General features: G+C 33.9%; 5 protein-coding genes and 1 pseudogene across 11 annotated transcripts; 2 read left to right on the top strand and 4 right to left on the bottom strand.

The window, feature by feature from the left end:
- The first annotated feature begins 49 nt into the window (after positions 1 to 49).
- Positions 50 to 2,127, top strand: LOC107915702 (bifunctional protein FolD 4, chloroplastic). Its single transcript, XM_016844829.2, has 5 exons — positions 50 to 446; positions 648 to 973; positions 1,107 to 1,343; positions 1,436 to 1,603; positions 1,750 to 2,127. Exons 1-5 carry the CDS (start codon positions 260 to 262, stop codon positions 1,918 to 1,920), a joined length of 1,089 nt encoding a protein of 362 aa, XP_016700318.1. The 5' UTR covers positions 50 to 259; the 3' UTR covers positions 1,921 to 2,127.
- A 442-nt stretch (positions 2,128 to 2,569) lies between these two features.
- Positions 2,570 to 4,527, bottom strand: LOC107915707 ((+)-neomenthol dehydrogenase-like; annotated as a pseudogene).
- A 132-nt stretch (positions 4,528 to 4,659) lies between these two features.
- LOC107915705 ((+)-neomenthol dehydrogenase) lies at positions 4,660 to 7,049 on the bottom strand. The gene is made up of 5 exons (XM_016844837.2): positions 6,941 to 7,049; positions 5,914 to 6,160; positions 5,775 to 5,828; positions 5,348 to 5,524; positions 4,660 to 5,266 (listed from the first exon to the last, which is right to left on the bottom strand). Exons 1-5 carry the CDS (start codon positions 6,961 to 6,963, stop codon positions 4,892 to 4,894), a joined length of 876 nt encoding a protein of 291 aa, XP_016700326.1. The 5' UTR covers positions 6,964 to 7,049; the 3' UTR covers positions 4,660 to 4,891.
- A 7,086-nt stretch (positions 7,050 to 14,135) lies between these two features.
- LOC121203067 (bifunctional protein FolD 4, chloroplastic-like) lies at positions 14,136 to 16,485 on the top strand. Its single transcript, XM_016844830.2, is given in 6 exon segments — positions 14,136 to 14,578; positions 14,780 to 14,956; positions 14,959 to 15,104; positions 15,238 to 15,474; positions 15,566 to 15,733; positions 15,877 to 16,485. Coding segments are annotated over 6 exon segments (1,086 nt in total). The 5' UTR covers positions 14,136 to 14,391; the 3' UTR covers positions 16,048 to 16,485.
- A 294-nt stretch (positions 16,486 to 16,779) lies between these two features.
- On the bottom strand, positions 16,780 to 19,264 carry LOC107915703 ((+)-neomenthol dehydrogenase). Of its 7 annotated transcripts, none has more exons than XM_016844833.2 (6): positions 18,652 to 19,264; positions 18,434 to 18,536; positions 18,098 to 18,344; positions 17,946 to 18,014; positions 17,344 to 17,520; positions 16,780 to 17,274 (listed from the first exon to the last, which is right to left on the bottom strand). In XM_016844833.2, exons 2-6 carry the CDS (start codon positions 18,493 to 18,495, stop codon positions 16,897 to 16,899), a joined length of 933 nt encoding a protein of 310 aa, XP_016700322.1. In that variant the 5' UTR covers positions 18,496 to 18,536; positions 18,652 to 19,264; the 3' UTR covers positions 16,780 to 16,896. The 7 variants fall into 7 exon arrangements, with proteins under 7 accessions (XP_016700322.1, XP_016700323.1, XP_040959381.1 ...); XM_016844834.2 differs by having other exon boundaries at positions 18,626 to 19,122; XM_041103447.1 differs by having other exon boundaries at positions 17,377 to 17,520; positions 18,652 to 19,120.
- A 45-nt stretch (positions 19,265 to 19,309) lies between these two features.
- On the bottom strand, positions 19,310 to 23,778 carry LOC107915704 ((+)-neomenthol dehydrogenase). The gene is made up of 5 exons (XM_016844836.2): positions 23,557 to 23,778; positions 20,590 to 20,836; positions 20,450 to 20,503; positions 20,022 to 20,198; positions 19,310 to 19,940 (listed from the first exon to the last, which is right to left on the bottom strand). The coding sequence occupies exons 1-5, from the start codon at positions 23,577 to 23,579 to the stop codon at positions 19,566 to 19,568; spliced, it is 876 nt and encodes a 291-aa protein (XP_016700325.1). The 5' UTR covers positions 23,580 to 23,778; the 3' UTR covers positions 19,310 to 19,565.
- Between the last annotated feature and the right edge of the window lie 669 nt (positions 23,779 to 24,447).

The following is a 24,447-nucleotide window of genomic DNA, read 5'->3' as shown; positions in this document are numbered from 1 at the left end:
TAAACCCAAAATAAATAAAAAAATTTGATAGTAAAAGTTCACATTTTTTAAATCAAATAAATAAAACAAAAATAAATCGTTATTTTACAAACACAAAGAAAATGAGAAGAGCAGAGTAGCGCCGCCAAAGCCACTTGCAAAGTGAAAACCTGAGAATCAGCTTCCTTTACCGTCTTTATCTCTGCATTTTAAGTGAAGCTCTAAAAATACCAACGCAACGTTTAGCTTACTCCACCGTCGTTTCTGGACTCATAACACTATGGCGTCCATAATATTCACTGATCCTTTTTCCGCTGCCGCCGTCCATCGCCTCTCCTTTACCCGTTTCAGCAATGGTCTCGTTTCCCTTCGCCGGTTTGTGGGTCCACTTCATGTTTTCTCACATACCCCTACCCTTCCTCGAGCCCTCTCTCTCCACGCTCCACGTTCTTCTCGTTTCATTACTGGTATGGGAATTTTACGGAAGTTTTCAGTTTGTTATATTATATACTGTTATAATTTTTCTTTTATGTTATTTTCCGTCACTGTCGCATTTCGTCAAACGCTTAGACTGCATTACGAGGGCGTAAATATTTTATCACAGTAATTTTCATATGGAAATGGGAATATGGGATCATTAAGGCTGGTTTTGGTTTGTTTTTATACAGCTTCAATGGCTGCTGAGCCATCCGCTAAGGTGATCGATGGAAAATCAGTGGCAAAGCAAATAAGAGAAGAAATAAGTGCTGAAGTAACAAAACTGAAGGAAGCAATTGGAGTTGTTCCTGGATTAGCCGTTATTCTAGTTGGGGATAGGAAGGACTCTGCTACTTATGTGCGGAACAAGAAAAAAGCTTGTGAATCTGTAGGGATTAAGTCCTTTGAAGTAAATTTACCTAATGAGGCTTCTGAGCAAGAAGTTCTCAAGTATATCTCTGACTTCAATGGTGATCCTTCGGTTCATGGCATCCTTGTTCAATTGCCTCTACCTTCTGTATGATTCTAATCTAATTTTGAAAACCTGCATGTTTATCCTCTTTATGTCAATCATACTATATGTAGTATATGGGGTTTGCATGCTTGAAAGTAATCATGGCTCTTAATTCTGCTTCATGGATTCCCACCAGCATATGAATGAGCAGAACATTTTAAATGCTGTTACGATTGAGAAAGATGTGGATGGCTTCCACCCATTGAACATTGGTCTTCTTGCCATGCGAGGTAGAGAACCCATGTTCGTTCCATGTACCCCTAAAGGATGCATAGAGCTATTGCATAGATATGGTGTTGATATTAAAGGAAAGAGGGCTGTTGTCATTGGTCGGAGTAATATCGTTGGAATGCCTGCAGCTCTGTTACTGCAAGTAATGACTCTTCTGCTACTCATTTGTATTATCTCTGGACACATAGTTTCATATTTCTTTTTACCCCACTAACAGTGTCTTGATATTGGTAGAGGGAAGATGCTACTGTAACTATTGTCCATTCTAGAACCAAGAATCCTGAGGAAATTACAAGACAGGCAGATATCATAATATCTGCTGTGGGGCAGCCAAATATGGTGAGAGGTAGCTGGATAAAGCCAGGTGCTGTTATTATTGATGTTGGAATAAATCCAGTTGAGGTTGGTGGACTTTTTCATTCTTTTCTTTCTTATTTGTGTCCTCTTCTGATCTGACTTGGTTAGTGAGACTTTAGAGTCGCTCACTTTTTCTGAAATCCCTTCTCCCCTCAGTTAACTGACAAGTAATATGTTGTTCCATGTAAAAGGATGCAAATAGTCCTCGAGGATATCGGTTAGTTGGAGATGTTTGTTATGACGAGGCCTGCAAGATTGCTGCAGCCGTTACTCCAGTTCCAGGGGGTGTAGGTCCTATGACAATAGCAATGCTTCTCTCTAACACAGTCAGTTCAGCAAAGAGGGCATATAACTTCAATTGAGAATTTTATCCATTTGACTCAAGTTGCACTTGTGGGAACTTGTCTATGTTGCTGGTTAGACTCTCCCTTTGACTGCATTTGAGTGCTCAATTCACTAAACAAACTTGCTCGGCTAATCCATTACAAATAATACGCTTTATACAAATGTTATCATAGTGACAGTTCTGTTTTGCCATAACGAAATACATTGAATGAGTGTAGATTCAAGGTTCTGAGACTGCCATAATGTTTATATGAAACTTTTTCTCGAGTGGCAATGTTATAGACTTAGCTTTTCTGTGCTAAGCCCTCCAACTAAACATTGCTCCTTTGGATCAATACCGGGTCAATTGTAACAAAGCTTAGTTTTGGCAACAATCAAAAAGTCTAGTCTTGTTTGTTGTTAAACCACTAGTATGCATTTATTTGTTTTTATAAGAGGATTTGATCCTAATTTTGTTTAATCCTGTTTTTGTATATGCAATGATCGCCAAAAGCCGACTTGTTTCTCTTAGATTATAGTCAAAGAATCGTGATACAATAGCGCTTTCAATTGGAAGTTTTGAATTGACAAATTTTCATCATTTTGATAAATTACTCGGATAAAACGCTACAACTTAGCATTGTTCCAGTATCTTCAGAGCTTGAAACTGCAACAAGAACAATAATATTCTTGACAAATATTTTGGCCAATTAGATCATTGCATGTCTGGTTACAATCTATGTCGATTACATTATGATTTTACAAATATCATAACTCTTATTCTTCCAAATGCTTTTATTAGAGTTTTCTGTAACTTTACACGCCAACCACACAACACTCAAAACACATCTTCACAAGCTTAACTTACTTGAATCAAGCAAGCTTTGATTAAAATTCTGACTCTTCTTTCCTAACAAAGAAGAGACCAGAAGGGCCATTATTAGGCAACAATGCTAATCTCACAGGACTCTCTGCACCTTCTTCAACACTTAAGATCCCACTATTGAAGTTTATGTCTGTTTTCACAAAGCCAGGGCAGACACAGTTGATGATGAAATTGATATATTTCTTAGCGAGGATCCTTGTGTAGGCATTCATGGCTGCTTTAGACAGTATGTAGGCTGACATAAAAGCAGGCCAACCCTTCCCTTGCAATGAACCCTCCTTGAAATCTTTCATATACTGGCTCAATATCTCATCCACCTTGTCTTCTGTAAGATTCCCAGCATCGCTCAGGACTGCTTTTGCCCATTCGTTCGATACATTCTGTGACACAACAAGAAAATTTAGGATGAAACCAATGATACCAGCAATTGATTATTTTCATCTTCTTACTTTTTAACTTCCCAATAGAAGAAGAAACATTTACAATTCTCGGTGAACTGGATAGCTGGAGAAGCTGAATAAGTGACGCACATTCTTTTGGCGCCGTAGTAGTTTGTTTGAAGGCATTGCTCGGATAACTCTGGTGATTGAGTCAGTAGACTACCCCAGTTTGGTTGTGCACTAGGCTGCATCAACGAGGAAGAAGCTTACTCATTTACAAGAGGTGTTCTAAACATCTTTGAGCATTCAGGATAGTTCTTTTGGATAAACTTTCTATCACTAAATACTTACCACTTAGTAGCTATAATCCCCAAGCAATCAAGAAATATGTTTGGGATAAAGAGTTGATACTAAACCAAGTGTGCGATTATTAGGTCCATCCAAATTCCAAAAGGCTAACCTGCTATAGTCTAGTATCGAAAAACATAGACCCAGGGCTTAACTTAGTTAACTTATGCTATAGTTAAAATGTGACACTCAATGAATTCAGGGATTCAAATCCCACCATCTGCAATCTCTTCGAATCTCTCAAACATTAACTACGGATTGAAGAGACAATTCTCTACTGTGGTTAATGGGAACCAAGTGGATTGATAGGAGACTACCTTACCAAAGGCTGCAGCTCTAAGAGCTTCAAAATCACCTTTGACGCCACCAATCCCCGCATTGTTCACCTGCACAAGTGACAACAGTCAAATTATGAACTTCGAAAGAAGTAAACTAAAAAACGAAATGTAGCGTTTTGATGAAAAAATACCAAGATATCAAGCTTTCCGAATTGTGTTTTGACGAAACCCACCAAAGAAGCAACACTAGCAGGGTCTGCAACATCAAGCTGATGAAAAACTACATTATCAGACAGGCCAAGATCTTTCAGCTTATCAACAGCTTCAAGACCCCTCTTCTCATCTCTAGCTGTTAAAACAACCATGGTTCCTTTTGAAGCCACCTGCTTACATATTTCCAATCCAATTCCCTTGTTTCCACCAGTAACCACTGCATATCTGAGAAGAAAGTTGAACAAATTTGGTTCAGAGAGTTGAAAACTTAAACATATATAGCTGGTGTGTGAAGAAAGACCGAAAAAGCAGTACCTCTTTGTTACTTCTGCCATTGATATTGTGGAGAAAGTAGAGGAAAACTCTCTTTGCTGCTGGAGATATCAGCTTTTACAGATTTGGGTAAAAGTTGAATGTAAACAACAGAAAATAAAGAAGGTTGAAAAATCTGATCTTTTCAAAAGTTTTGCTCTTCATGTCCTTTTTTTTTTGTGGTATATAATAATCCCCCAAAAAGATATCCAAATAGCGGTTCAACACACCCCACGAAACCGGCTTGTGTGGGCAGCAATGTAAGTTTCAAGCAGCGGGCAAGGACCCACAGAAAGTTCTCTTTCGTTCATAAAAATCAACTCCCGTCAAAAGCAACCATCTTTGTGATAAAACTAAGTATTTTAATGGAGAAACTAAAACCAATACTGCCATATATATGTTTAGGTTCAAAAGTTGGTCCATTCCCATAATACAACTTATAACACGAAATTTCATATATAACGTGAAAAATAACGAACTAAACCACACACTAGTATAATTGATCCACATAAAGTGAGAATTTATTTTCATTTTATTGCTGCATTTCATCTAAGTTGAGATTGCATTGTTGCCGTCGTCCTGGTGTTGATCATCAAGGTTCCGGAGTTGCAGGCTCACCCTTCACAAAAAAGAGACCAGAAAGGCCACCTTTAGGCAACAGTGCCAACTTAACGGGAGTCACAGCAGCTTCTTCAGCAGTTATGATACCAGCGTTGAGGTTTATATCAGTTTTGGCGTATCCTGGGCAAACAGAGTTGATGCAGAAATCTGGGTACTTGTTTGCCAGAATCCTTGTGTAGGCATTAAGTGCTACTTTTGAGACAGTATAGGCAGAGGCGACGGCTGGCCATCCTTTACTTCCATGTAAGCCCTCCTTAAAATCTTTTAGATACTCGGTTATCAAGTCATTCAGTTTCTCCTCTGTTGTAACACCTGTTAACACTCCTTTAAGCTTCTCACATTTACCCTGTAACAAAGAAACTTTTCCATCAACCGTTTTTGAAGCTTATGATCTGAAATGGGATTTTACAGGAACTCGGGATTCTACCTCCAGCATGACTGCAGAGGAGGAAACATTTACGATCCTTGGTAAGTCGGATAGTTGCAGCAATGAAATAAGTGCTTCGGCAGTTCTTTTGGCGCCATAATAGTTTATTTTTAGGCATTCTTCGGATAACTCGTAATTGCCTTCAGTCACTTTACTCGGTAAATCACTCAACTTTACCTACATTTGTAACAAGCTGTCATGACACAAACCCATCCGATTACGTCTTTATTGTTCGTTTGAGTAGCCATAAATCTATCAAAGTTTTACCACCCTCAGCAGTGCCTTTACTATAGTGCACTTACGTTTGATTCGAATATGTGAAGACACGCGTTAGATGGTAAAACTTTAAGACAATATCGTATTCATGACCCAATAGGTTAGTTCGTGACACAGGCATTCTGTAATAAAGGTAGTTTAGCCAACATACCGTAGTACCAGGAGTAAACAAAAAGGTTGCACTATAAACCCCAGCATTGTTAACCTGTAAAAAAATCAATGTTTTAAGAAAATCTTGTCATAGAAAATCTGTTATGCTAATTATGGCATATAAGGTGGATAATTGGTACCAAGATATCCAACTTCCCAAATTGCTTCTTCACAAAATCTGCCAGAGAAGCAATGCTTTCAAGGTCTGTTACATCGAGCTGGTGAAAAATTAGATAATCTGAGAGACCAGAGTGTTGTAGACTTTCAAGAGCTTCAAGACCTCTTTTCTCATCTCTAGCAGTTAATACCACCGTGATCCCATTTTGAGCTAATTGCTTACATATTTCAAGTCCAATACCCTTATTTGCCCCGGTGACAACTGCATACCTGAAATAAGCAAATTTCTTTTGAAATATGTAAAAGAGTTATCTTTGAAAGCATTTCTTGGTTGTAATCCTTCAAAAAATTTGATAAAGGATTACTGTGAGAAAAGTTTTCCTTCTGAATTATTAATGATTTTGACACCTGTCTGGTAGAGAAGGACTTTTTTCTGTGACTTGTAACTGGATTCAAGGTCGGGATATTTGAAATTAATGGATTTAATAACAAGTATGCTATGTCAAAAATACGGCCTTTTTTCTCTTTGGCTACAAAACAGGAACTGTCTTTTAGTTGTCAAACCATTAATTTCGAATACTTCATTAAATTCAATATCAATTAGTATCTTTAGTCTAAGTTTAATTTCTGTTATGCATGATCCATTGTATGGCAAGCACAAAGCATAAGCATACAATTAAACTCACAAGAGATTTTTTTTAAAGATTGGCCTATGTTGAACAGAAAGAGAACAAAAAATATGAGTATCCAAACACATATTTTAACGTTAATCTTCTCAAATATGAGTATATGACCCCTTCCACATATGTTTTTACTCTTATTTTGTACTAAAATACCGAATTAAGCATAAGAGAGCATCCCAACACATAAGCTACGACGCGTCTTAACTCACCCCTATTTTGCAGTTTATAGTTACACACCACCAAATCCAGCAAGATAGCCACAGAGCCTAGTGATCACCAACTAAGCGTAAAAGAAAGACATCGACAGCATGGAATTTGAAGAAAAATTGAAAAGACATATCATGGTCTGTGAAGAAAAAATTAGTACCTCTTGGTCACTTCGTCTGCCATTGAAAACACCCTCTCTAGTCCGAATTTTGAAAATGATGATATGATAAATCATAGGGTTTTAGAGATTCATATATAGGCAATCTTTAGACTATTTTATTTAAATAGTCTAAAAAAATATTATATTTATAAAAATAACACAGGTTTAAAAATAATTACCAAAATAATTATCAAAATGGGGTTGTGGCTTGTCAATGGCTAGAACTAACTCGTATTTTGGACCCATGATTGTCTGATAATTGTGTCAGAGTTAAAAAAATAAATTTTTTGGTTATTGCATGTTAATGGCCAGAACCGGTTTATTTTTTTAAAATTGTATAATACTGATATACAAAAAATAAAAAAAATGGTGCTGGCCTGTCAATGGCCGGCACCCCTATACATGGAAATTTTTTTTCAAGTTTTGGTCTGTTAATCGCTGGCACCAGAACACGAAAAAAGTAAAAAAAAATTGGTGGTGGCCTGCCAATGGTCGGCACTAGAGGTGCTCATGGGCCGGACCCGAATATAATAAATATTTTTATTTTTTATTTTTAAAATACTTTTTTATTTTTTATTTTTAAAATACTTTTAAAATACTTTTTTATTTTTAAAAAAATATTTTTGATGTTTATTTAAAAAATGGGTCAGGCCAGGCTCGGGCTTATGAATTTTTTCTCGGGCCCAGCCTGGACAAAATTTTAGGCCGGGCCGGGCCCGAGCTTAGGACATGGGCCAAAATTTTTTATGGGTCCAGCCCGAACCCGACCCAGCCCATGAGCACCTCTAGTCGGCACCACCTTTTTTGGGGAAATTTTTTTTCACTTTTTTCGTGTCAATAGCAGATATCAGTATATAAAAAAAGTAAAAAAAAAATTTTGGTGGTGGCTTGCCAATGGCCGGCACCATCTTTTTGGGGGGAGAAATTTTTTTTTACTTTTTTCGTGTCAATAGCTGGTATCAATATACGAAAAAAAGTAAAAAAAAAATTGGTGGTGGCCTGCCAATGGCCGGCACCACCTTTTATGGGGAATTTTTTTTTCACTTTTTTCGTGTCAATAGCAGGTACTAGTATACGAAAAAAGTAAAAAAAAAAATTGTGGTGGCCTGCCAACGGTCGGCACCACCTTTTTTGTGAGAATTTTTTTTTACTTTTTTCGTGTCAATAACAGGTATCAGTATACGAGAAAAGTTAAAAAATTTCCCCCAAAAAAAGGTGGTACTAGCTAGAGGTGCTCATGGGCCGGGTGGCCCGGCCCGGCCCGACGGCCCGCCCGAAATATGGGAGGGTTTGGGTAAAAATATAGGCCCGAAATATGGGTTTGGGCAAAAAAACGAGACCTGTTTAGAAAACAGGCCGGGCCTCGGGCACAACTTTTTTGGCCCGGGGCCCGGCCCGGGTCGATATAATAAATATATTTATTTTTAAATTTTTTTAATTTTAAAATATTTTTAAAATACTTTTTTTAAATTTAAAAATATTTTTAAAATACTTTTTTTTATTTTTAAAATATTTTTTGGTATTTTATTAAAAAAATGGGCCAGGCCAGTCCGGGTTTATGATTTTTTTCCCGAGCCGGGCCTGGGAAAAATTTTAGGCCCATATTTCGGGTCGGGCTGAAATTTTTTACGGACCCAGCCCGAACCCGGCCCGGCCCATGAGCACCTCTAGTACCGGCCCAAAAATATATTTTTTCACTTTTTTCGTATACTGATATTTTCTATTGACACGAAAAAAGTAAAAAAAATTCCCCAAAAAAGGTGGTGCCGGCCATTGGCAGGCCACCACCCAAATTTTTTTTTTTACTTTTTTCGTGTTCTGGTGCTGGCCATTGTTAGACTATAACTCGAAAATTTTTTTCCCCGTGTACAGGGGTGTCGGCCATTAATAGGCCAGCACCCAATTTTTTTTCTTTTTTGTATTTCAGTATTATACAATTTAAAAAAATACACTGATTCCAGCCATTGACAGGCCAGAAAAAAAATCATTTTTTATAACTCTGACACAATTATCAGACAATTATGGGTCCAAAATAAGAGTTGCTTTCGGCCATTGACAGGCCACAACCCTATTTTACTGTTTATTTCAAATTTTTTTGATGATTATTTTTAAACCTGAGTTATTTTTATAAATATAATATTTTTTTAGACTATTTAAGTAAAATAGCCCAATCTTTAAATACCATGATTAATAAAGTAGAAAATGCTCCTTACACTTCAAATTGGTTTGTGATTCCTCAGTCAAGACATTTCAAATCAACCAAATCCCTACCCAACCACCTGCCGCCTTGTAACCATCAAGTCCATAAAGTCTGTAATAATTGAGTAAATTTGTATTATTTGGGCTTTTTTTTTCACTTAAATAATACAAAAAAATAAATTTAATAACCTATTTTACCAGAATGATATAGTTTTATTGGTGCCGCTTGTTAAATTGACGGTACCGAATTGAAATATAATGATCTAAAGTATTCAGCATGAAAATTTGTCATTTTGAGTGGCTGCTAAAAAAAAAAGAAAGGGTGCGGCCAGTGTGGCAACACTATATTGTGTTTAAATAAACTCTTAACCTATGATTTTTATTCATAAAAACTCTTTATTTTAATATTAAAGTAAATATATTTTATCCAAAGTAAAGCTATTTGAAAAAATATAACCTAATTCGCATTTGATGTTCATGTGAATTTAATGAGAATAGTTTAATAAATAAAAAATTAAAATTTCTTGAGAGTGCTTAAATACATGATATTCTTAGCTACTCTTTTGAAATTTTTGATTACTTTTTTAGATTTTATGTTGATGTTAAAGTGTATATAATTTTTATTGCATCAACGAAAAATTAAGATAATAGCTCGAAATTCAAAATATATTTATTTTAATATTAAAATAAAGAGCTTTTATGAGTAAAAATCATAGGTTAAGAGTTTATTTAACTACAAAAATAGGTTGAGGGCTTGTTTAAACACAATGTAGTGAGTTAAAGGGGAATAAAAATCAAATAATAAATAAGGAAGACTTAGAAGGTAATTAGCCACATTTAAGGTTTGGTGCCACCACACTGTCGGGCGGCACCCTTTCACTTTTTCTTCCTCAGCCACTCAAAAGGGTAAATTTGCATATCAAGTCCCTGAATACTTTAAATTATTCCATTTCAATTCGGTGCTGTCAATTTGACAAGCGGCACCAATAAAACCATACCATTTTAGTAAATAATCTTATGCACATATATTTTAGTTATTAATTTTATTTTTATATTATTTAAGTGAAAAAGCCTATTATTTACGACCCTAAATTACAGAAATGGGGTCTTAATACCTCGTTTTCAATAACTATTTGACTTTTGAATCGAATTACTTATACTAACTTTTAATTCAATTAGTTCAATTCATCAAACCAAAATTTAATATAAAAATTATTATTGACTCATATATTTTAAATGCCAATTATACGAACTTGTTCATCAAATTTGTGGTCTCGAAACCACTGTTTCCAACACCACTAAAAAATAGGTCCTAAATTCGTTTATGGATTTACTCACTTATGACATTCATAGTGTGACATACCTAAATCCTGAGCGGAAGACGGACTATGTATGCACGACTTGTACACTTTAATGTAAGTAAAAGCCCGAGTTCAAATAGATAAGGAAACGAAAACCGGTGTGTTGGGTGTATGAATTCTGTAGTATTCACGACAGTGGAATTCATAGCCCAAAACATGGGTAAATGATGTCCTCTCATTGGCATTACATGGTTGATGAAAAGTAAATGTGTCTACGGGTCATCCGTCTTTGTGATGGATGACTTGACTACAATTTGATAGTGATTGACTTTTCATGAAGGAAGATGTAATGATTACCATGGGATAAAATAAGATCATATTGGGAGAACGGATATTCAGGAATGATTATGGTTTTCTCCGAAATGGATAAATGGAATCATTTGGAAATGAAGGTAGGTTTCAAGAAATGGAAATGAAAATGAAAATGAAAATGGAAATTTGCAATCATATTAAAATGGAAAAGAAAATGAATTGAGTACGTGACTTTTAAAATTAGCTAATTTTGTTATTAAATAAAATATGCATTTGATTAGATAATATATACTTTTCGAATAAAAGGTCCATTAACAATTCACTAATAAAAAAATATAATTAATCAACAAACATTAAGTGTAATGACAAAATTCGTTACACAAAGAGAGAATGTAAATTTGATATTTAGAAGTAACATTGTTAGAAAAAGGAGTCGGAAACTTCAAACATAAACTATAAAACGAGTATTTAATATCTTATAATAAAATATACTTAAGCACAATATCATGTAGTTGAATTGAGTATATTTTTAAGCCCTCAAATCTACGAAACCCTGTAAGCTTAAAAGAGTCTACTAGCTTATTACTCCTTTGGGCTACATACTTAAAAACATTTGAATCAAAAGATACAAATTAAAATAAAATTAAATCATTAAATTTTGAAATAATTACAAAATAGTCACTATTTCGTATTTCATTAACAATGATTGGGCCTCCACCCATGTGCATTAAAGACTGATTAAAATGAAGCAAACGAATTTTGGCAGCATGGTGGTGCGTTCCACCACCACCTTGCGCACAAAACAATGGAAATTAGCTAAGCAAAAAAAATTGAAATTGAATTTCAATTAAAGGCAAAATACAAGGACTCGGGACTCCAAATGCGTTTTAAGTCATGATAATTAAATTTTAATTTTTACGATAATAAAAATATAATTTCATCATTTGAATAGTTTATATCTTTATAATTTTAAAAAAAATTAAATCAAATTTTATCATTTTTAGGGGCCAAACTACAATTTTATATTTATTAAATTTAAATTTTAAAAACTTTAAAAGACTTAAATAAAAATTTTAAATAGACTTAAATAGAAAATTTTCCATTATCATTGCATACTTATATGAATCATATTTATTGGATAAAAAAGAATTGATCTTGACCGTACTTTTATATTAATCATATTTATTGGATCAAAATTGTCTTTCCTATAAATAAGGCATCACCCCCCTAATTTGAATTAATAACACTTTTAATATTTTCTTACATTTGCATTATGTTTTCTTATCGTGCTTGCTAGAACTTAAAAGTATATGTGAGTGTAAACTTTATTTTCTCTAATTTTATTAGTGTAAACTCGAGTAAAATTGTCCAAACCAATTGAATCGATGCAATTTTATTTGTATAAATTTTCAATATAAGCTTGGATGGTAATTTCTAGCCGGTTTCGATTTTAAATTTAAAAATTTTTAAAATCGAATTAACTAACTTAACATACTTATTATATATAATATATGTTAAACTCAAACTCAATATCCTATAACTCATTTTACACCAAAACTCAAATTAAATCCCAAGCCCAAATGCCCCAACCGGCTAGAACCAAAACCCAAAATCAGAAGAAATTTTTTATAGAAATGAAAGAGTAATTACAAAAATAAAATAAAATAAAATTCCTAAATGCCAAGTTATTTAGTAAAAAAAATGTTTTTGAGTAAAAAACTTTTTTAGGAGGACCGAAATTAAATTTTAATTTTCGCGATAGTAAAAATGTAGTTCCACCATTTGAATAGCCTATATCTTTATAAATTTTCAAAGGATTAAATCAAAATTTATCATTTTTAGGGGGTTAAAGTACAATTTTATATTTATTAATTTTAAATTTTAAAAACTTTAAAGGGCTTGAATGAAAATTTTAAATTGACCTAAATAAAAAATTTTCCATTTTTATTATACACTTATATTAATCATATTTATTGAATCTTGACTATCAAAACCGTCTTTTCTTGTTTTGAATTAATAACACTTTCAATATTTTCTTATATTTGCATTGTGTTTTTTTATTGTGCCTGTTAGGATTTAAAAGCATACGTGAGTGTAAATTTTATTTTCTCTAATTTTATTAGTATAAACTCAAATAAAATTGTTTAAACCGATCAAATCGACTGAATTTTATTTGTATAAATTTTCAATGTAAGCTTGGATGGTAATTTCTAGTTAGTTTCGATTTTGAATTTCAAAATTTTTGAAATAAAATTAACTGACTTAACATATTTATTAAATATAATATATGTTAAACTCAAACTCAATATCCTATAACTAATTTTACACCCAAACTCAAATTAAATCCCAAGCCCAAATGCCTCAACCAGTTAAAACCAAAGCCAAAAAATCAGAACAATTTTTTTTTATAGAATTGAAAGAGTAATTAAAAAAAAACAAAATATAATATAATTCCTAAATACCAAGTTATTTAATAAAAGATAAACTTAAAAAGCTAAAACCTCAAATGAAAAAAAAAACTTTCACTTCTAAAGTCACCTTGTTTCTTAGCTAAGGAAAAGAAATTGAAATTGAAATTGAAATTGAAATTGATTTTCAATTAAAGGCAAAAGATAAGGACTCGAGACTCCAAATGCTTTTAAGTCATTAATTAAGCACAGTATTATTTTTTTAGGTATAACAATTTCAGAACAAGATGCTTCTGAACCTGGGTGAAGGTAGAAATTCTTTTTAGGAGGGTTGAAATTAAAATTTAATTTTTAAGATAGTAAAAATATAATTTCACCATTTAAGTAGTCTACATCTTTATAATTTTTAAAAGTTTAAATCGAATTTTTATTATTTTTAGAAAAACTAAAGTGCAATATTAAATTTACTAATTTAAAATTTTAAAAACTTTAAAGGGCTTAAATAAAAAAAATTTCATTTTAAGAGCCTAAATAGAAAATTTTTATTTTAACTATACACTTATATTAATCATATTTATTGGATCAAAAGAGTCTTTTCTAATAAGGAATCATCCTCCCTCATTTGTAAGCTAGAATTTGAGTTAACAACACTTTTAATATGTTCTTAATCTTATATTTGTATTGTGTTTTCTTACCATGCTTGCTAGTACTTAAAAGTATAAGTTAGTAGGAATTTCGTTTTTTTTCTAATTTTATTAGTGTAAGCTCGAATAAAATTATCCAAACTGATCGAACTGATGCGATTTAATTTGTATAGATTTTCAATGTAAGTTTGGATGGTGATTTCGGGTCAATTTTAATTTTGACTTTTAAAATATTTAAAATCAAATTAACTACCTTAACATACTTGTTAAATATAATATATATATTAAACTAAAACTCAAAATCCTATAACCCATTTTATACCCAAAACCAAAAGCCCCAACTGGTTAGGCCTAAACCCAAAATAAAAACAAATTGATACTAATGAAAAAGTTCACATTTTTTAAACCAAATAAATAAAACAAAAATAAACGAGCAGTGCAGAGTAGCGCCGCCAAAGCCACTTGCAAAGTGAAAACCTGAGAATCAGCTCCCTTTTCCGTCTTTATCTCTGCATTTCAAGTGCGGCCCTAAAAATACCAACGCAACGTTTAGTTTACTCCACCGTCGTTTCTGGACTCATAACACTATGGCGTCCATGATATTATCTGATCCTTCTTCCGCTGCCTCCGTCCATCGCCTCTCCTTTACCCGTTTCAGCAATAGTCTCGTTTTCCTTCGCCGGTTTGTGGGTCCACTTCATGTTTTCTCACATACCGCTGCCCTTCCTCGAGCCCTCTCTCTCCACGCTCCACGTTCTTCTCGTTTCATTACAGGTATGGGAAATTTTCGGAAGTTTTCAGTTTGTTATATTATATATTGTTATAATTTTTCTTTTATGTTATTTTCTGTCATTGTCGCATTTCGTCAAACGCTCAGACTGCATTACGAGGGCTTAAATATTTTATCACAGTAATTTTCATATGGAAATGGGAATATGGGATCATTAAGGCTGGTTTTGGTTTGTTGTTATACAGCTTCAATGGCTGCTGAGCCATCCGCTAAGGTGATCGATGGGAAATCAGTGGCAAAGCAAATAAGAGAAGAAATAAGTGCTGAAGTAACAAAGCTGAAGGAAGCAATTGGAGTTGTTCCTGGATTAGCCGTTATTCTAGTTGGGGATAGGAAGGACTCTGCTACTTATGTGCGGAACAAGAAAAAGCTTGTGAATCTGTAGGGATTAAGTCCTTTGAAGTAAATTTACCTAATGAGGCTTCTGAGCAAGAAGTTCTCAAGTATATCTCTGACTTCAATGGTGATCCTTCGGTTCATGGCATCCTTGTTCAATTGCCTCTACCTTCTGTATGATTCTAATCTAATTTTGAAAACCTGCATGTTTATCCTCTTTATGTCAATCATACTATATGTAGTATATGGGGTTTGCATGCTTGAAAGCAATCATGGCTCTTAATTCTGCTTCATGGATTTCCACCAGCATATGAATGAGCAGAACATTTTAAATGCTGTTATGATTGAGAAAGATGTGGATGGCTTCCACCCATTGAACATTGGTCGTCTTGCCATGCGAGGTAGAGAACCCATGTTCGTTCCATGTACCCCTAAAGGATGCATAGAACTATTGCATAGATATGGTGTTGATATTAAAGGAAAGAGGGCTGTTGTCATTGGCCGGAGTAATATCGTTGGAATGCCTGCAGCTCTGTTACTGCAAGTAATGACTCTTCTCCTACTCATTTGTATTATCTCTGGACACATAATTTCTTATTTCTTTTTACCCCCTAACAGTGTCTTGATATTGGTAGAGGGAAGATGCTACTGTAACTATTGTCCATTCTAGAACCAAGAATCCTGAGGAAATTACAAGACAGGCAGATATCATAATATCTGCTGTGGGACAGCCAAATATGGTGAGAGGTAGCTGGATAAAGCCAGGTGCTGTTATTATTGATGTTGGAATAAATCCAGTTGAGGTTGGTGGACTTTTTCATTCTTGTCTTTCTTATTTGTGCCCTCTTCTGACTTGGTTAGTGACACTTTAGAGTCGCTCACTTTTTTTCTGGAATCCCTTCTCCCCTCGGTTAACTGACAAGTAATATGTTGTTCCATGTGAAAGGATGCAAGTAGTCCTCGAGGATATCGGTTAGTTGGAGATGTTTGTTATGACGAGGCCTGCAAGATTGCTGCAGCCGTTACTCCAGTTCCAGGGGGTGTAGGTCCTATGACAATAGCAATGCTTCTCTCTAACACAGTCAGTTCAGCAAAGAGGGCATATAACTTCAATTGAGAATTTTATCCATTTGGCTCAAGTTGCACTTGTGGCAACTTGTCTATGTTGCTGGTTAGACTCTCCCTTTGACTGCATTTGAGTGCTCAATTCACCAAACAAACTTGCTCGGCTAATCCATTACAAATAATACGGTTTATACAAATGTTATCATAGTGACAGTTCTGTTTTGCCATAACGAAATACATTGAATGAGTGTAGATTCAAGGTTCTGAGACTGCCATAATGTTCATATGAAGCTTTTTCTCAAGTAGCAATGTTATAGACTTAGCTTTTCTGTGCTAAGCTTCCAACTAAACATTGCTCCTTTGGATAAATACCGTGTCATTTGTAACAAAGCTTAATTTTGGCAACAATCAAAAAGTCTAGTCTTGTTAGTTGTGAAACCACTAGTATGCATTTATTTGTTTTTATAAGAGGATTTGATCCTAATTTGGTTTAATCCTGTTTTTGTATATGCAATGATCGCCAAAAGCCGACTTGTTTCTCTTAGATTATAGTCAAAGAATCGTGATACAATAGTGCTTTCAATTGCAAGTTTTGAATTGACAAGTTTTCACCATTTTGACAAATTACTCGGATAAAACGCTACAACTTAGCATTGTTCCAGTATCTTCAGAGCTTGAAACTGCAACAAGAACAATAATATTGTTGACAAATATTTTGGCCAATTAGATCATTGCATGTCTGGTTACAAGCTATGTGGATTACATTATTATTGTACAAATATCATAACTCTTATTCTTCCAAATGCTTTTATTAGAGTTTTCTGTAACTTTACACGCCAACCACACAACACTCAAAACACATCTTCACAAGCTTAACTTACTTGAATCAAGCAAGCTTTGATTAAAATTCTGACTCTTCTTTCCTAGCAAAGAAGAGACCAGAAGGGCCATTATTAGGCAACAATGCTAATCTCACAGGACTCTCTGCACCTTCTTCAACACTTAAGATCCCACTATTGAAGTTCATGTCTGTTTTCACAAAGCCAGGGCAGACACAGTTGATGATGAAATTGGGATATTTCTTAGCCAGGATCCTTGTGTAGGCATTCATGGCTGCTTTAGACAGTATGTAGGCTGACATAAAAGCAGGCCAACCCTTCTCTTGCAATGAACCCTCCTTGAAATCTTTCATATACTGGCTCAATATCTCATCCACCTTGTCTTCTGTAAGATTCCCAACATCACTCAGGACTGCTTTTGCCCATTCGTTCGATACATTCTGAGACACAAGAAGAAAATTTAGGCTGAAACCGATGATACCAGCAATTGATTATTTTCATCTTCTTACTTTTAACTTCCCCATAGAAGAAGAAACATTTACAATTCTCGGTGAACTGGATAGCTGGAGAAGCTGAATAAGTGATTCGCACATTCTTTTGGCGCCGTAGTAGTTTGTTTGAAGGCATTGCTCGGATAACTCTGGTGATTGAGTCAGCAGACTACCCCAGTTTGGTTGTGCACCAGGCTGTATCAAGGAGGAAGAAGCTTACTCATTTACAAGAGGTGTTCTAAAACATCTTTGAGCATTCAGGATAGTTCTTTTGGATAAACTTTCTATCACTAAATACTTACCACTTAGTAGCTATAATCCCCAAGCAATCAAGAAATATGTTTAGGATAAAGAGTTGATACTAAACCAAGTGTGGGATTATTAGGTCCATCCAAATTCCAAAAGGCTAACCTGCTATAGTCTAGTATCGGAAAAACATAGATCCATGGCTTAACTTAGTTAACTTATGATGCTATAGTTAAAATGCGACACTCAATGAATTCAGGGATTAAAATCCCATCATCTGCAATCTCTTCGAATCTCTCAAACATTAACCACGGATTGAAGAGACAATTCTCTACTGTGGTTAATGGAAACCAAGTGGATTGATAGGAGACTACCTTACCAAAGCCTGCAGCTCTAAGAGCTTCAAAATCACCTTTGACGCCACCAATCCCTGCATTGTTCACCTGCACAAGTGACAACAGTCAAATTATGAACTTGGAAAGAAGTAAACTAAAAAAAGAAATATAGCGTTTTGATGAAAAAATACCAAGATATCAAGCTTTCCGAATTGTGTTTTGACGAAATCCACCAAAGAAGCAACACTAGCAGGGTCTGCAACATCAAGCTGATGAAAAACTACATTATCAGACAGGCCAAGATCTTTCAGCTTATCCACAGCTTCAAGACCCCTCTTCTCATCTCTAGCTGTTAAAACAACCATGGTTCCTTTTGAAGCCATCTGCTTACATATTTCCAATCCAATTCCCTTGTTTGCACCACTAACCACTGCATATCTGAGAAGAAAGTTGAAGAAAATTGGTTCAGAGAGTTGAAAACTTAACATATATAGCTGGTGTGTGAAGACAGACAAAAAATGCAGTACCTCTTTGTTACTTCTGCCATTGATATTGTGGAGAAAGTAGAGAAAAACTCTCTTTGCTGCATATAGATCTTCCTAAAGCATTTTTCGTTTCTATTTGTCAGGGCTGCCATACACAAAAGTGATAAAGATAGAGTATTGTTAAGAGTTGCCGAATACTTTGACCAAAATAAATTTGGGATGGTTATGAACCACCTCAAACCAAACAGAATCTTTCCAACCTATCCAAATTCCTTCTGAGAATCCAATAGCTTCCACACGATGAGAAAACCAAAAGCCTAATTTAGCAATAATATTATAAGCTTTTATGCCACTAACTCGTGTTTCTAGAAGACTGATAATATCTGGCTTATGTTCTAAATTATACTTGCGAAAAATACACAAAATTTAACATTGGCACATCTTTGACAATTCCACGAAAATATAGATAATCCATAAAAAACTAAAAGGAATTTTTTTCAAAACCTTGTTAATCAGAAAGAGCGGATCCCTGTAAACTACAAGGAAACTCTCTTTGCTGCTGGAGATATCAGCTTTTACAGATTTGGTTAAAAGTTGAATGTCTACAATAACAGAAAATAAACAAGGTTGAAAAATCAGATCTTTTCTCAAGTTTTGCTCTTCGTGTCCCTTTTTTTTTTGTGGTATATAATAATCCCCCAAAGAGATATCCAAATCGCGGTTCAACACACCCCACGAAACCGGCTTGTGTGGGCAGCAATGTCAATTTCAAGCAGCGGGCAAGGACCCACAGAAAGTTCTCTTTCAATTTCAAGCAGCGGGCAAGGACCCACAGAAAGTTCTCTTTCGTTCATAAAAATCAAGTCCCATCAAAAGCAACCATCTTTGTGATAAAACTAAGTATTTTAATGGAGAAACTAAAACCAATACTCCCATATATATGTTTATGTTGAAACGTTGGTCCATTCCCATATTACAACTTGTAACACAAAATTTCAGATATAACGTGAAAAATAACGAACTAAACCACACACTAGTATAATTGACCCACATAAAGTGAGAATTTACAGAACAAATTTGCTTTTCGCAACAAGATTTGTTGTTCATTTTCATTTTATTGCTGCATTTCATCTAAGTTGAGATTGCATTGTTGGCGTCGTCCTGGTGTTGATCATCAAGGTTCCGGAGTTGCAGGCTCACCCTTCACAAAAAAGAGACCAGAAGGGCCACCTTTAGGCAACAGTGCCAACTTAACAGGAGTCACAGCACCTTCTTCAGCAGTTATGATACCAGTGTTGAGGTTTATATCAGTTTTGCAATATCCAGGGCAAACAGAGTTGATGCAGAAATCCGGGTACTTGTTTGCCAGAATCCTTGTGTAGGCATTAAGTGCTGCCTTTGAGACGGTATAGGCAGAGATGAAGTCTGGCCATCCTTTACTTCCATGTAAGCCCTCCTTAAAATCTTTTAGATACTCGGTTATTAAGTCATTCAGTTTCTCCTCTGTTGTAACACCTGTTAACACTCCTTTAAGCTTCTCACCTGTACCCTGTAACAAAGAAACTTTTCCATCAACTGTTTTTGAAGCTTATGATCTGAAATGGGATTTTACAGGAACTCGGGATTCTACCTTCAGCATGACTACAGAGGAGGAAAGATTTACGATCCTTGGTAAGTCGGATAGTTGCAGCAATGGAATAAGTGCTTCTGCAGTTCTTTTAGCGCCATAGTAGTTTATTTTTAGGCATTCTTCGGATAAGTCGTAATCGCCATCAGTCACTTTACTCTGTATATCACTCAAATTTACCTACATTTGTAACAAGCTGTCATGACACAACCCCATCCGATTATGTCTTTATTGTTCGTTTGAGTAACCATAAATCTATAAAAGTTTTACCACCCTCAGCAGTGCCTTTACTATAGTGCACTTTACGTTTGATTCGAATATGTGAAGACACGCGTTAGATGGTAAAACTTTAAGACAATATCGTATTCATGACCCAATAGGTTAGTTCGTGACACAGGCATTCTGTAATAAAGGTAATTTAGCCAACATACCTCAGTACTAGGAGTAACCAAAAAGGTTGCACCAAATACCCCAGCATTGTTAACCTGTAAAAAAAATCAATGTTTTAAGAAAATCTTGTCATAGAAAATCTGTTATGCTAATTATGGCATATAAGGTGGATAATTGGTACCAAGATATCCAACTTCCCAAATTGTTTCTTCACAAAATCTGCCAGAGAAGCAATGCTTTCAGGGTCTGTTACATCGAGCTGGTGAAAAATTAGATAATCTGAGAGACCAGAGTGTTGTAGACTTTCAAGAGCTTCAAGACCTCTTTTCTCATCTCTAGCAGTTAATACCACCGTGATCCCATTTTGAGCTAATTGCTTACATATTTCAAGTCCAATACCCTTATTTGCCCCGGTGACAACTGCATACCTGAAATAAGCAAATTTCTTTTGAAATATGTAAAACAGATATCTTTGGAAGCATTTCTTGGTTGTAATCCTTCAAAAAATATGTAAAACAAATTCAAGGCCGAGATATCTGAAATTAATGGATTTAACAAGTATGCTATGCCAAAAATAGGGCTTTTCTCCTCTTTGGCCACAAAATAGGAACTGCCTTTTAGTTGTCAAACCATTAATTCTGAATACTTCCTTAAATCCAATATCAATTAGTATCCCTGGTCTAAGTTTAATTTCTGTTGTGCAGGATCCATTTTATGGCAAGCACAAATCATACAATTAAACTCATGGGAGATTTTCTTTTAAAGATTGGGCTATGTTGATCAGAAAGAGAACAGAAAATATTTAGAAGAAAAACATGTTTTTAAAACACACTCGTATTTTATTTAGAAATTCCTCGATGATTACAACTGAGAACTGTTTTGCCTTATATAGGAAAACATGGAGAATGAGGTTTTTTTTTTGACTTATCCCTAAGACTATTTTTACAAACGAATATGAAAAAGAGGACTCTCCTTTACATAACAAACAAACAACCTTTTTGACTCATATTTATCCCTAAGACTATTTTTACAGGCGAATATGATAAGGAGGAATCTCCGTTTCATAACAAACAAACAACCTTTTTGACTCATACTTTTATGACTTTCAAACCTACTTTTTTTTACTTATACTTTTACATAAGAAACAAAACTACTTTTATGACTCATATAACAAACAAATATAGTAAAACATCTAATCACTTTCATAGTCTATGCTAATATCAGAAGCGAGGTTTAGTTCTTTTATCATCTTTACTTTTTCTTCTTTAGCTCTGTAGCACTTTATCTCCATTTGTTCAATCTATTGTTCAAGACCATCACGTGAATTGTCAAAATTGTCTTCCATTTCAATAGGTGATGTCTTTTTCTCTAAATTAGTCCAAGCTGGCGTGTTTTCTATTGCACTGCTAGAAAACCATTGATAGTCTTGTGACTATTCTTTTGGATCTGGTATGTTTGAATGGTAGTCTCCAATGCTTTCTTCAACTATTTTTGATAAGGTGTCAGTGGTTCAATCTTTATATCCCATGGTGCTAATGTATCTTCTGGAGGCTAGGTAAATAGAATTATTCCAGCAGATATATGGCCTCTAGAAGATACATTAGCACCATGGGATATAAAAATTGAACCACCGACATCTTATCACGAACAGTTGAAGAAAGCATTGGAAGACTACCAGTCAAACATATCAGATCTAAAAGAATGGTCACAAGACTATCTATAGTTTTCTAACAGTACAATAGAAAACACGCCAACTTGGACTAATTTGGAGAAAAAGACATCACCTACTGAAATGGAAGACAATTTTGATAATTCATGTGATGGTCTTGAACAACAGATTGAACAGATGGAGATAAAGTGCTCCAATTCATTTTAGATATCCCAACTTTGAATCCAGTTACAATTCATTTTATTTAAAACACACTCGTATTTAGTTCAAACCATTAGTTTAAAGAGGAGGCAGTTAATACTCAAATAAAATGGGCCTAGATATATGTAAGCCCCAAAGATAATACTTTATTTGTTTAACATAAACATTGTCAAGTGACACGTAATGAATTCATTTTCTTCAACAAATAAAATACTTTACACAATTAAGGAGAACAATTCTGCGACAATGATGTAGTGATCATTATTCTGTGACCTTGATTTTGTGGTGTCAATTCTACACGAAGAAAAATAATTTTTAATATTTTAAAAAATTATCTTGAACGAATTTGGATATATTACCGTTTAGATTTAGATTGAATTTAGACAACTTACATGTCTAGATTCATTTTGGATTTAAACTCTTAAATGACTTTTTTATAATTTTTATTATTTTTTATAAATTTATAACTTTTTTTTTAAAATTTAAATATATATGATTTAAAAAATTTCAAATTTAGAACCAACTTAGATAAGTGGTTCTTTAGATTCAAAGATTCATTGTTATTGTAACATTTTAAAATATTTTTTAATTTTGATTTATTTAAAAAAAAAATTTTTGAACAGCAATTTGAATATATGAGAGTTCAATTGAGTGTGTTTTTTTTTTCGAGGGACTTAATCGTATTTAGGTAAACTACAAAAATAGCTATCCAACTATGCATTTGATTCTATTTGTAGAATTTTTTAAATTTAAGATTAAATTAATAGAATTTGTAAATATTGGAGAGTTAAATTTGTTATTAGACCAATAAAAAAAAGTTTTATGTCAGCTTCCCGTCACTTATCTAATAACAACTAATGAGATAGTGACTAAAATATTTTATTTCGAAAAGATGAGTGACTAAATTAAAAAAAATTAATTTGGGTGACCAAAAAATGTATTACTAACATCGCAAGATAATAAGAAAAGTTAAATTAGCCAATAAAATAACAAAATTCAGATTCGAGTAACCCATAAATAGATTATAAATGCTAAGCTTTAACATCTTCCACATATATTTTTACTCTTATTTTGTACTAAAATACCGAATTAAGCATAAGAAAGCATCCCAACAGTCTTAACTCACCCCTCCAGCAAAGATAGCCACAGAGCCTAGTTCACCAACTACAAAACCCTATCTCACTCTATTTTCCAAGCCTAAAAGAAAGACATCAACAGCATGGAATTTGAAGAAACATTGAAAAGACGTATCATGGTCTGTGAAGAAAAAAGTAGTACCTCTTGGTCACTTCGTCTGCCATTGAAAAGACCCTCTCTAGTCGGGAGGTTTGAAAATGATGTTATGATAAAGCACTGGGTTTTAGAGATTCATATATAGAAAATGCTCCTTACCCTTCAACCTGGTTTGTGGTTCCTCAGTCAACAAGACATTTCAAATCAACCAAATCCCCACCTAACCACCACCACCAGCCGCCTTTTAACCAGTCAAGTCCAAAAAGTCTGTGATAATTGAGTAAATTTGTATTATTTAGACTTTTTTTACTTAAATAATAAAAAAATAAAATTAATAACTGAAATGATATTCCTATTAAATTATTTATCAAAATGATATTATTTTATTGGTGCTGCTTGTCAATTTGGGGAACCGAATTAAAATACAATGATTTAAAGTATTCAGTTTGAAAATATATCATTTTGAGTGGCTGTTGAAAAAAAAGTGAATCAAACTTTAAACGTAGCTAATTACCTTTTAAGCACTCATTATTTATTATTTTCTTTTTATTTCCCTTCAACTCACTATTTTGTGTTTAAACAAGGCCTCAACATATTTTTGTAGTTAAATAAGCTCTTAACCTATGATTTTTATTCATAAAAATCATTTATTTTAATATTAAAGTAAATATATTTTACCCAAAGTAAAGTTATTTAAAAAAAAAACCTAATTCACATTTTATATTCATGTGAATTTGATGAGAATAGTTTATTAAATAAAAAAATTTAAAATTTCTTGAGAGTGCTTAAATACATGATATTCTTAGTTACTCTTTTGAAATTTTTGATTACTTTTTTAGATTTTATGTTGATGTTAAAGTGTATATAATTTTTATTGCATCAATAAAAAATTAAGATAAGAGCTTGAAATTCAAAATATATTTACTTTAATATTAA

This window comes from Gossypium hirsutum, chromosome D10, assembly GCF_007990345.1.
Source record: "Gossypium hirsutum isolate 1008001.06 chromosome D10, Gossypium_hirsutum_v2.1, whole genome shotgun sequence".
Classification (NCBI taxonomy): Eukaryota; Viridiplantae; Streptophyta; class Magnoliopsida; order Malvales; family Malvaceae; genus Gossypium; species Gossypium hirsutum.
Note: the sequence above shows the minus strand (reverse complement) of the source record. Positions and strands in the feature narration are given on the sequence as shown.